Source organism: Ammospiza nelsoni, chromosome 4 (assembly GCF_027579445.1).
Source record: "Ammospiza nelsoni isolate bAmmNel1 chromosome 4, bAmmNel1.pri, whole genome shotgun sequence".
In the NCBI taxonomy this organism is placed as follows: domain Eukaryota; kingdom Metazoa; phylum Chordata; class Aves; order Passeriformes; family Passerellidae; genus Ammospiza; species Ammospiza nelsoni.
Window position 1 is genome coordinate 12,743,539 of NC_080636.1, and position 13,693 is coordinate 12,757,231.

General features: G+C 35.1%; 1 protein-coding gene across 8 annotated transcripts in view; it reads left to right on the forward strand.

Moving 5' to 3' along the window:
• KCNIP4 (potassium voltage-gated channel interacting protein 4) overlaps positions 1-13,693 on the forward strand; it is a 392,972-nt gene that overhangs the window by 221,979 nt on the left and 157,300 nt on the right. The window contains exon 2 of one of the 8 annotated variants that reach the window (XM_059470690.1): positions 9,100-9,158. The exons of the other annotated variants lie outside the window; for them this stretch is intronic. Coding sequence (XP_059326673.1) covers positions 9,100-9,158 — 59 coding nt within the window. The remainder of the gene's footprint in view (positions 1-9,099; positions 9,159-13,693) is intronic. 8 annotated transcript variants of the gene reach the window in all.

The window sequence follows — 13,693 nt, forward strand, 5'->3', positions numbered from 1 at the left end:
AAAAGTTCAGTTCACCCAGACTGAATGCTGCCTAGATCCAACGAGGCAGATGATTTAATCTGACACAACAACTCTGTTTTTTCCTTTCTGCAGTCATTTTTCCCAGAGGCATCTCTAGAGGTATGTTGTTCTCTAAGCACGTTTTCTTTATTGGATCGATAGTCAAAAAAATGTTCTTCCCTAAACAGACAAAATTTCAATCATCCAAAGTGGACTACAAGAGCTATTTTCTTATTGCTGATGATTTGAGATAATGAAAGAAAAGGAGAGGACATCAGATAAATGCATGCTTATTAATCAGATATTTATTTATCAGTGGCTGTATCAGTTATTGTAGGGAATACTGCCTAATTTTACACAGAAGAAATATGATTATTAGTTTAACTCTCATTACTAAAACCAAATTCTAATACAGAAAATAAAGCAAACATCTGAAACAGAAAAGAAAAAGGGTTACCAGAGAAGTGAGTTTTGGTGAACATTGAGGACAATTCCTTTATTGGTCATAAACACTACAATATTATGTCAGTAACGCTCACCAGCTGCTGTAGGTACATCAGATCAGACTTTTGTACATCCACAATTTGATCTATTCTTTTGGTACTAGAAGCTCATACTCAGCATTTTTTTCTAGCAGTGTCTCTACAAAGGGCTGGGGTGTCTATTGATATCCAGAAAAGACAGTTTCTGCTGGTGGGAAAAAAGTAATCTATATACAGCCATTTCTTGTCTGTGTCTGAGGAACTTTGAATAACAACAGAACCAAGATTCTGCCTGCATAAGTTTCTCTGATGGTGACATCCTATTCTTAACAGCTGCATCTGAAAAGCAGACAGAGATTTATCTTGTTTAGTGAACCTGATATTTCTGGAAAGCCAAAATTTCTTCAGATAATCCATAATATTCAAGTGCAGTGAGTATTATACCCCTTGGAGAATAAGATCATATTCTTCTCTATAGAGCAATGTAGTCTGTCCTCTTGGAAAGTAATCTATCATCTCAGTAAAGTCCTTGACTATTTTTTCATTAGAAAGAACTTTTTTTTCCCATACTGAGTCAAATTTTATTTAGCCTGAGGATATACATGTTAAATTTTGAAATTATATTAACATGCCATCTGAGTTACCTCCTTTGAAGTCTGAGATTTAAATTTATGTTTGCAAGACAGTGAGAGTACCTTACTTTCAAATATCAAGTTTGCCACTGAACGCTTACTAAGATCCCAGGGATAGGAGGTCCATCAGAGCTCTGCCTTACTTCACTTGTAACCTGCAGCTGATGATAAAAGGAATTATGCACAGTTTGATTTTTCTAATTTTTAATATGTTCAGACAAAAGTTACTATGTTCGTTAGGTATGTTTATTCAACCTCAATCTAAATTGCATTAGTTTGCCCCTTACTCAGCACAGACCTCAGAGCTCACGTTCTGGCCAATTTTATGGCTAGATAAGTAGTCTGAGATGAATCACGTTACCAGAACAAGAGTAATTATTCTCAGGAGTAAAAGGGTATAATGGAAGGCAGAATAGGATGCTGGAATTGTTGTTTTGCAAGTTGACAATTGAGATATGACAAATGTAGTTCACTTGCTCACAATAAAAATTGATGTAATAGTTCAGCAGTAATGAAGAAGTCGTTAAGACAGGAAGTATTCTCAATCAACCTGATTGCTGACCCATTCAGTGAGAACATGGCTCACCTTTGAGTCATTATTGCAAAAATTGTCATAATCTATTAAAAGTTATACTTCAAATGCTACTAATGTTTCTATTTCCTTCCTTTCCATTATCTTACAGGATTATTATAATAAGCTCACTTTCTGAATGCTAGAATTTCTGGTCTAAGCCAAAAATTGTTAGACTCAAAACATTGCTATTTAAAAGGTAAATCTCATAGTAAAAACCCTAAGGCTAAAGTAAGGCTAAAGATTAATCACAATATCCTTTGTAGATTGACTTAATCTGTGTTTAGGAACTTCACTTTTTTCTGACAGAAACTAAGTAAAGCTACTTTAGCACTTATACCATTTGTTTTCTAGATTCAAAGTAAGTTTTGTGGCTCTTTCTAAATATTTTTCATTTTTTAATAGTTTTCTTGGGGAATTGATATTCAGACTGAGGAGAGGACTCAAAATTGATCTCTGGCAGATCAGAGATAAGACAATATCCCTGCCTTGCCCATACTTGAGATCCTACCATTAATACAGCTGAGCAATAATTAGCTCATCTTCTTCTTTTTTTTTCAAAATTGAGATATTCACATCAATGATTCTATACAGAAATAAAGATATGAGTGAAATTGTTTACAATTTTTTTTTTTGTTTTGATTTTGGTGGTTTTCTGGTGGTTTTTTTTTTTTTGTTTTGTTTTTTTTTTTGTTTTTTTTATTTTTTGTTAGAAGAGCACATTAGAAACCTTTAGTAGTTTTTTTTTTTACATTTGAAATAACCATACTAAAGATGTGACCTTCTGTTGTGAGGTCTGGTATGGATTAATACAAGTGGACCATCTCCTGTGGTTTTATTATTCCTTAATTTGCCAACCATAGAAAAATAAACAACATGTTGGATTAAGAGTGAGACTTCAGAACTCTTCCATTTGGTTTGGGGTTATCAAACTAACATTTGGAAAACAATTATCTGTAGTTGTTTGCCTTTATGAATATAGGTGAATATAAAGATGTACACTGTTTTTCCATCTTTGGAAGTTCCCACTTGCTCCCATTTTATCTTTTTTTTGTTGTTGGTCCTTTCTAAAGATGCAGTAATCTGAGTATTTTCCTTCTGATTATAAACCTGCAGTATCACAACTCTTTGTTTGTAAAAAGAGATTTTGCAGTTAGGAAAAATGATAAAGTGGAACTTTTCATTCACAGATTTTTATTTTTCTAAATCTCTGTAGTGAATATTTATTGAAGCGGTAAAGTACCAAGTTCAATACTGGTGTGTTTTCTATATTCACTAACACTTTCAGACGTCTCTTTGTTGTGTGGTTGCATAGAATAAGGAGGTGTAGGATTGGAGTTCCAAGTACCATATTCAACACTGTCAGTATCACTATTTGGATTAATAAAATTTCTTTTTTTTTTTCTTGTGAATGGAGGGATTTCTATTATAATTGAAGAACAATAATGGAATTCTTTAGTTATTTTGGTACTAAGTGTTTTGCATTGTTTAAAATTTGATGGTCTCAGTAACCACGTACAGGTTATTTGAGCCCAGTTGAAGCTGATTAGAGTCTTGACCTCAGCCTGTTTCTTGAAAGTGAGCTGTAATTGGCAAGTAATTCAAGTCCTTGAGCACTGCCCTTGCTGGGAAGATAAAAGGTGAAAAGCATCCCCCCTCATCCATCAGAGAGTTTGTCAGTTCCAGGCCTTTTCTCAAATAATCACTGAAGGGAATGATTACCTCGCTCCACCACCTGACCTGCTTTGGACTCATATATTTTTCAGCAGCCGACGTGGCTGTGAGGAGCCATCCTGGTGAATGGCACAATTCAACAGGTAGTGAATCAATCTCGTCTGCAGCTGTGTTTTCTAATGCCATACTTTTAAGGACAGATCACTGTTATTGAGTCCTTGTGCAGTTTTTCTCTTTTTCAGTCCTGTGACATCTTGCTCTGAGGTTAAGGAGAGAATGTGCAATATGCCACAGAAATGAAAGTGTATACTTTGGTATTTCTCCACACTGTGCTAGTTCTCTCTGGGGAAGATTCCCTAAGCAGGAAGGAGTTAATATTCCCGGTAGGAACCCAGAGGTTCAAGAGGAAGCAGACATTTACAACACACACTCTCAGGTGTCAAACAGCATCCATCTTGATCCTAAAGAGGACCAATATTTTATTTACACTATTTATTTTTATTAAGTGGTAGTTAATGGTTCATTTCTTGAAGAATGACTTTGTTTTAATAGATGAACTTCTTTTCTAACTTACAACATATGTTGTAATATAAGTTTAGGAAATATGTTGTAATGTAAGTTTGGAAAATGCTTCCATTTTATGATGTGTCTGATCATTTGAGTGTTCCATATCTCCAAGCATCCCTCCCCAGTGTCCTGGTAGTGTGACTCAGATGGAAGCAGTTAGCAGTTTTCTGGTGAAGGGCAAAAGGAATTCTCTGTGTTAGTAATATTACTTCTAAGATCGCTTCATGAACTTTCCAACTGCTAGATGGCATCTTTCTTTGGACAGCTTGCAGATGCTGAAAGATCCTAAAACATTGAGGGATATCAGGATGGTAATGGCTTAGCTAGTTTTATAGAGTCATAGAATCATTAAGGTTGGAGAAGACCTCCAAGGCTGTTGAGTCCAATCTTTGACTGAATACCACCATATCAACTAAAACAAAGTACTAAATGCCTCATCCGGTTGTTTTTTGAACAATTCCAGAGATGATGACTCCACCACTTCCCTGGGCAGCCTGTTCCAATCCTTGACAATCCTTTCAGTGAGGAAATTCTTTCTTATGGCGTTGTAATGCAGCATATTCCAAGGTTATGCTCTATACCCTGCAGTGAATTTGTGTCCTGACAATCACTTAAAGAGGATGGAAGGTTGTTTAGCAGCGAATGAAAGGTAAAAGTAAGCAAGTGAAAAGTTTTATTCCTCAAACGTGAAATTGTAGTTAGGCTTCAGCTAGAGATCTCTCAAGGTATAAGAAGCAGATGGATTTAGGGCCAAAGCTTACTAAATTACTGTCCAGTATTTATCCATTAGCCTATGGCTCTCTCTTCAATGTGGCAATGACATTAACAATATAGATAATGACATCCATAATCTGTTTGGGAATGCTCTTACCTGCATCCCAAATAGTTACATTTAGTGTAATAGCTTTGTATACTTACTGCTCAGAGCAACAAAGTAACTTGGAGATGAGATATGTCTTTGCAATTTCCAGTCTCCTCTGAGCCTCCTTTGTGTTTTATTGTCTGGGGCATTATACAGTTTTTTTGTTTATATCTGTCTTGATGTTCTCCCCATGCTTTCCTTTGAAATTATAGTTCTATAGTATAAATCTTGATGGACTTTACCTTACATCACATCTGTACAGGCTGCACAACACTTGTGGAACGTGACTTACCAGTTTTCAAATCCCACAGTCCTCTATTCAATTCACATTGGCTACAGCAGATGTGGTTCGAGCACAAATCCTTTTCTAATACAGGGTTTAATTAATTTTATTCTGAGATGACCTCAAATGCTGTGGATTCATAGCCACAGTCTCATGAATTTGATCACTGGATGCCTTAGAGAGGTAATGGTCTTTTGTTTTCATGGCCATTTAAACTTGTGTTTACCTCTGACATTTATTTTGGGCAATGATTGCCAAGGATTTGGCAATAAGTGCTTAGTAACACGGCTATAGCCCACAGTTTGTCATCTGGGAGCTACTGTCTGTAGGACACACGCTGGTGATGGAGTGCATAGGCAGAACAGGTTTCCTTTTCACAGTCTGCTTATCAGACTCAGCTGGAAAAAAGCATAACTTTCAAGCCATGCCAAACAAGTATTAGGAAGGAGAGAATTTGAACTTAGTTGGGCTTTCAATGAGAAGAACAGTTGTACTCAAAACTAGTATTTGTGTCACTGTGAAGAGCCATCTTGGCTGGGAGCCTGTCTCTGGCAATGGTGTGCAGAGCTCAGAGAAGCAGTATTTGCTTGTCTTCCTAATTCTCCAGGCTTGTCTTAGGAATTGGTGCTACATTTGCTGCCTTCCATTTGTTTGGCATGGGAAACATGCTATAGACAGTATGGATTTTCTAATATCATACTAGAGTTCCCACTACATCGTGAACTAAAGGGATATAATCCTTCTTGCTATAATCTGCTACAGTTCAGTTATTTATTGGTATAGTGCCTTTTTTACTGAGGTGCCATCTGAATTCAGACTGTGCTTGGCTAGAATGTGCAATCTCCAACTCATCCTTTTTGAGTAGCTATTTCAGCATAGGATATTTTTTGACTTCCTTGATTCTGAATTATTGCAACTGTTTGTAATCATGTTCTGTTTTAAATATGCTATGTGTCCTTTTCCATCAGTACAAAGCAGCAGTGTGGTAATAAGAGAAAGCATGGTGCTGATGTGGCAAACCAGATGTGGAGATGAAGCTGCCAAGATAATTCAGGCCATGAGGTCTCTGCTTTCCGTTCCTCACCAATTCCTGCTGCTGTCCAGCAGCAGCACTGCACTACAGAGTCAGCTCTGGCTGGCTACACCTGGCTAGCAAGTATCTTTTACTTTCATCTCTGGATTAGACCTTCGCTAGTTATATTTCTGGACAGTATTTTATAACAGCAGCAGCATTGTTATTAGTCATCAGTATTTACACTGGGATTAATTATTTTTTGTTGGACAGCTTGGAACTATTCTCCAAAGCAGAACTGGAGAGGAGTTTATAACTGCCCATGTTTTTCTAGTGTAGAAATGTAGGCAGTTCACATGTTGGCTTTTTGGACTCTTTAGTAGATCATCTGGGGCAGTGGGACTACAGCAGCTGTAATAGTCAAATATTTCTCATAGGAAGCAATTTTTTTTTTTTTTATGGCGAAGTAAATAATGATAAATTTGTCCCCAAAAGAATTTGTATGAGCAAATTCTGACATTGTGGTTTCCCAACAACTTGTTGTGCACTATAACAGGACGGGCTGTGCTTTTTGTATGTAACAGGCATACACATGGAAACTGGAAAACTTCCTCCTTTTTAAGGTTTTGATCTGATTGCAACCCCTTAGCTAGTTAGATATTTTCTTTAAAGATGCTCAAAGGCAGGGATTTGAATTAAACAAGTTAATAGAGCCAAACTGGATCCTGGAAAGACTGTAGATGATGGTGATCTTAGGAGCAGAAGATATCTAGCAGCTCTGATTTACTACCATCAACAGAAGAAGTTAAGCCAGGACTTGCCCTAGAATTTCATGTATAAATACCCTTTCTGACAAGCAAGTACATGTTCACTGAGGTTCTATTCCTGGCAGTTCTAGGAAGAAGAAATGTATATGAAAATATAAAAAGGCTACCAAAAATTTGGTGGAAATGATTATATCTTTGGAGTTACTAGTTTGTTTTCAGCCTTCAGCATTCCAGTTAAAATTTCAACACAAGTGACTGTCATTTAAAGCTAATGCAGTTTTCATAGATGTCATAGTAAATTTTGACTGACTGAAATAAAAACTGGTAAGGGCTCCACTGTGTTGAGCAGTATTTTAACTCCAGGATATCTATATAGAGGTAATTGCTGAGTCTTTGCAAGAGAAAAGAGAGTTTTTTCCTTTTATGCCTTGCAAGGCATACATAATGGATAATAAAGAGATTGCTTTATAAAGGAAACTCCTTTAGAGCCTAACATGTAATTATCCATTACAGAAATTGAAATGCAATTGCTGGACTGCATATGTCAATCTTCCTCTGTTGCCCAACAATCACATTTGGTTTTTAATAGCTAATTTTTGTCTGTCTTCTCTTGGCACAACCATTATATTTCTTGTTCACATTATCTGATTTGGGCTGCTTTTTACCTTAAAGCACAGATAATTTTTTCAGCAGTTTAGTCTAAGTGAATATTAGCATTTTTATCATGTATTCAGCTTTATGAAGATTCAGCAAGCTTGTACAACAAAACAAGTTGTAGCGTGTCTCTTATTTTCATGGCCTTTTAAACTGAAAAGACATCTCTGGCTTTCTAGACATTTTTTTCATTTGCATTTATCATGCCACTTCCAAAAGCAGCTTCTAAAGTACAGAACAGTTTTAGTTCTAAATAATACATTTATTCACATCTTGAGATAAATTGTATATTTTGGACTTACTGTACATAATTAAAACAGGCACAACAATTCTTCTTTTTTAAGTGTATCTATTCTAGGTTGCAGAAAATGTCACTGTGTTCCCAGTGCCATTGATAGCACTGTTCTGAAGTTGGGAATTCATTCAGTATTTGTTCTTATTAACATGGAATTACTTTGCATAGCTGTGAACAGTATGGAGGAGGTAGAAAATCAGACATTTCACTATCTTTAATTTTCTGTGACTAAATGCTTATTTTCTAAGTAAAAAGCAAAAGCAAAATCCTTTGGTAAATTTAGCTTGATACTCAGTATATCCTGGGATTATTTTCCCACTCTACTTTAGCAGTGACTACGTTTAAAACTAAAAACAATATAACCAGTTTGAGATTGCATCTGAAAGGAGAAGAACACGTGGTTTAACATGACAACATGATATACTGAAAGGCAAAATGCATACTAGGAAAAGTCATATTTTGGTAAGCACAAGTGTTTGTATTTGTCTTGTCTGAACTGAATAAAGTTAGAAAAGAAGAGAGACGATGATATAAAAGAATTTTAGTAACAATCCCACTGTTTAAATGCACACCTGCTAATTCTTTAAGCAGTAGGTTGCCTTTTTTTCAGAACAGAAAGATTTCTAAATGTTAGGGATAATATTTTCCTTTGTTTGTTAATCTCATATGTTGATTTATAGACAAATATATATTTCAGTGCAAATAAAAGAAAAAATTCTGGTTAAGATGCGAGAGGTCCTTTAGAATTACCTTTTCCCTATTAAGCCTTTCAATATTATAGACATTTTATAGTTATTAGGTAGGAGGTACACATTACTGGCTGCTAAAGCTGTTCAATAAAGTATTTGTCAAATTGAGTTCTTCAGACATCAACTCCTAAATTTTAAGCTGTGTATTGACTATTATAGTGCTTGCATATGCTAAATGAAGTATATTTTTTTAAAAGATGGAGTAAAATATGATTACAGTACATGCCAATTTGATATTTTAGTTTTTATTCCAGAAATAATGTAGTTTCTATTTTGGAGCCATAGTCTGCAGCAGAAACTATTTTAGAGTCTAGAAGAAATACAAAGGCTTGGTGGCCACTGAGGCATATAAAGAAAAATCTCTATCATTAATTGCTGTTATGCAGTTCTCCATGGGTCTTTTATGTGGAATATTTTACTCAATAATTCAGAAAGTGCAGCTTAAGGCTTAACTCAGGTATCTTTCATATGAGTTTGGATAAAGCTGAAGAAAATTGTTACTGAAAATTGGAAACATGCAAAGAAATTGAAAGTGCTTCTTTTATTTGAAGGAAGTTGCCGTTTTGCAAAGGAATATCAACATGCACAAGGCAAAGGAAGAAAGGAAAAGGTGAGTTAGGAACACAATGCTTGTTGTGCCCTTTCCAATTCAAAAGCTATAAATATTAGAAGGACTTGAACAGAATTAATGCCTTGCTGACTGGCTATCTGCTTTGCTATTTTTAGATAGTTTAGCCAGGAGCTCTAAATGCATGTGTACTTAGATGGTCCCAAGAAATTCAACATTCAAGAATATTTCAAGAACACCAAATACTACCTAAGAAGTTGAAACTTTTTAATGTTTATTATGTTTTCCTGAATTTTTCCTCATTTAGATTATTTTTGACAGAAAGGTTGTCCTAAGGTCAATTTTATTTTTTAATTATTTTATTATTCATAAAATCTGTGTTTGGTTTTCCAAATATGGATCTGGAATGAAATGTGTTAACAAATGAGTAACTATTTGTTGTTAGCTTTTTTCTTTTTAATTTTGAAGATTTAAGTGTAGAATTGAAGATTTTAAATTAGTGCCAAAGTCAGCTTTATGTAATATTTCATAATGGGTGTAATATAAGACAAAGCAAAGTGCAGCAAGGTCTTGAAGGGGAAACATAAGCTATTCAAATTCCTGTGTAGGTTAATAACTAAGGCTATAAAAGAACATTCTATTTATCCTAATAAAAAGTTTAGAATTCAGTTTATTAAAAACTATATATTTTATTTTGTTTGTTCCTTATTAGAAAGTGTATGAAATTATGCATGCCTTTTCCTCTTTTTAAAGGCAGCAATAGATAAAGCACATTCCACATGACATATTTAGGTTTGATTTGGTGTGTTTTTTCTATGGTGCACCAATTTCTGATACATGAGTTTCCATTATTCTACCCTAGCCCCTCTTATTTCAATGTTGAACTCATTTTACAGAGACAATGCCAATCCATACATATGTACCATATATAAACCACAACATTTGGTTGGTGGTATCTAAAATCTGATGACAGGAGTGAACATTTAGCTCTGCACATGCAACTTTGGATGGTTGTGAGTCTTAATCAAGCATTTGTGCCAAATGTTAGTTATCTGTTAATCAGCTCAAATAAACCTGAATCTCAGTATTACATGGCACATAAAAAGGGGTAATTTTTGCTTCACAGATAGTCAACATTATGGTAGGATTAAAATTCCAGAGTTGAGCTGCTAGGAAGCTGAACTGGAACAATATTTTTAGTCGTACAAGATAGAGATATTGGTGTTTTTAGAGAGCATTGTTTTGCTAGGTTTTAATTTCTCTATTCTTTTACCTTTACTCATAACAGAATTGATGAAGTATCTAGTATGATAGATAGCTTGGGAAAATGTAACCAAATATACAATGCTGTTCTGGACAAACTGATTACTTTTTACAAATTGGATAGAGGAATAGGAGTTCTTTTTTGATCCTTTGTAAAGGAATCTGGATCTCACCCAATTTCCCTTCTGGCCAACAGACTGATGCACTCACTCCACCAATTCATTTGAAATGCAGTCTTAACTTTTCTAGGTTGAATAAAAAAATGAGACCTGTGCAAGAGCAAAGTTTCAAGGAGATTAGACTGAAATAATGCTTCCTTGCTTCTCTTTAACATCAATAACTAAATTATAAAATAGCCATCATAAAAAAAAAAAAGAGGAGAAAATACTTTTGATTTTCAGAAATCTGTATCTTAACTCACTTGTAACTCTCATCTACCCCTTACTTAAGGTCAGGCTGGATCTTTGACCATGAACTTTTCCTCATGCATTTTTCCTGAAAGAACTTTGGGATTCCTAAATTTCTTGTAAATGATAGAGTACTGTTGAATGTATAATGATCTTGCACTAGTAAGATGCTGTGTATCTATTTTTTGTGCTTCTCTTTGGTGTATATCAAGAATTTAACTTAGCTCCAAGTGAAAAGAAAGTAGAAAGCAAAGCAAAATGAATGAAATATCCCAAGCCATGAACAGTTTTAGCACCAGTCCAGGCAACATTCCCAAATTGGCATGATACATACAATATGTCATCTGTCAAGCTGTTGGATTTTGTGACCAGCAATTCATTGTTAACCATCTGCTTTCCTCTTTTTCACATCATTTCATCGTTTATTTTAAGTTATGTTAACAAAATATTACTGACCTAATGCACATTGGAGTAAATTAATAGATGTTTCTAGGCTAGGAAGTTTTTACAACTGTGTCCTTGACCCATGGCATATTTCACAGTGCTTAATTAGCCAGATCTATTAGCCAGCAAATCTCTTTACAGAAAATCCATGGAACTAAAATGATCAGCTTCTGCAGCCGTGTACCTAACAACATTTTAGTGTAGATGGGAAAAATTCTAAAGAAATATGTAGATTATATCAGCATCAATGTGAAAAATTTATTTTTATGCAAAATATTTTATCAGGCATCATGTCATTCAAAATTCATCTGCACCAAAGTTTCTCAGAGCTCAAAAAAGTTCCCTTCAATGGGACCTTCAAGTAATTGTAGTTAGGATGCTCAGAGGTTTCATCTGCTTTTAGAAATGTAGTTATAATTGTAAGCCTTACATATAGGACATTGTAGTTACATTTCAAGACAATTTTTATTTCTGGTGAATATGGTTATAAATAATATTGCCTTCACAGCTGTTGATCTGGCCCATGCACTGAGGCCAGTGGCCAGCTGGGGTAGCAGTGTGGGTAGCAGCTGGAGAAGCTCATGAGTAGAACAAGAAAACAAGAAAAGTGCAAAGTCATTTATGGACATCTGACTGCTGATTTAAAAGAGGTATTAGAAATACGCTTATTGGCTGTCAGGAAAAAGAGAAAATACACATGCATTCATGACTTGCATTATATTTCTGATTTTGACTCTGGGTTTCAATATACTATTGTATTTAAAAAAACAAAAAAAACCACCCAGTAGTTAGTGTTTATACTGTGTGTTCCTTGCAATCTACAGGAACTAAGCTCAAGAGTCAAATACTAAAATGTATGGCAGAAATCCATGTGACATTTAAAAGCTAAACTTAATTCCAGATAATCTGGATATCCTATAACTGAAGTAGAGTAATGTTCTTTGAAATGAAAACAAAATCATAAATCTTTATGGGTAATTGTGAGGTCACTGTAGTTTTTCAGTATGTCATTTAGGCATATTGAAAAAGATAGATTATAGCCTTATAATTCTATTAATTTGGAGGGAGAAGAAGATATTACCAAGAGTTAGGGATCATAAATCTAGTTTTTTTAAATGTTTAAGCATAAATAGTAAAACTTCCAAAAGTCTTTGAGTTAGGAAAATAATTTCCTTGACTAATTTTTGGCCCTTTTTTCATTTGTTGAATACCCTGGATTTGTTGAGTCTGCGTAAGGAATGCAAGACTGAGTCATTTTCTTACCAGTGGTTTTCCTTAAACAGGTCTGTGAGCATCTGTAGAGACACTGATCATTAAACTGGAGAAGCAGATGTACCAGCGCTCAGGGGAGGCTCACCTTTCTCTCCCACAGCCAGTGCAAAGTCACGTACCTGGGAAGAGTGTGACTTACTTTTCTGATGAGTCAGTCAATATCAATTGACTAGATTTATATAAAGATGTAGTCTTGGCAAGACAGATTGGCTGAATGCAGCCAGGTTTTGTCCTCTTCAAATGCCGTGTCAAGTGTCACCCTCTCACGTGTGTATTGATGTGAAGCATCGAGTTGTACATTGAAACTCTTGACTTCCTACTGCTTCATCTCAACAATTTGTACAACTTGCTTTCCCTGAAGGCATTAGTATGGGAATTGTTCCTTGAATGTGTCTGTGTTCTGGGATGCAACTGAAAATAGAACAATGTGACTTGTTTCCTCATTCCTTGCTTCATACTTGAAATTGTAGCCGTGACATCTCTATGGAAAACTGCCTTTCCTCAATTGACTCTAAGGAAGGTACTATTTCTACTCTATAGAAAAGAGGTTTACTTGACTTTTTTAGACAATAACAAATTTTTCTTCTTTGTTCTCTCAAAGTCATCTCTCTATTTTGTTACATTTACTCATATTGCAGCTGCCTGCTTTACTTGTCTCTTTTCCTGTATTCATTCAGTATTGCTCTTTCTCCTCACTACTTCTTTTGTTTTATTCTCCAAACTTCAAAATTGCTTATGTGTTTACATCAAGTGTTTTCATACCAAACATTTCCTTTAGTTCCAAGAGGTAAGTGTTCAAACTTTTGAACTCTGCTTGTTGTATGTAACTGGATATAACTCTCTACATTCACATTATTGGTATCCACCTGTAGCCTTGAGAATAAATGCTCTTATTGCACATAGTTTCTCATTTCATACAGCCCCTCCACCAATAGTAGTTTGTTACATTTGGGCTTTCAGTTGTCAAGATTGGCTTGCATTGGTAAAGATAGACTTTTGCTTAAAGCATGTTAGATGTCACAAACACTTTATCCTAGTGGCAAATATAGATAAATAAAATTAACTAGCTAAGTGGCTGACCTCCAGTAGAATAGATATTGCTAATCAATCAAAATTGTTTGTGGCTGGGGGACTTTTCAATAGAGTTTAAATCAAGGATATTGCTCCATTTATTCTGACCTTGATCTCTGC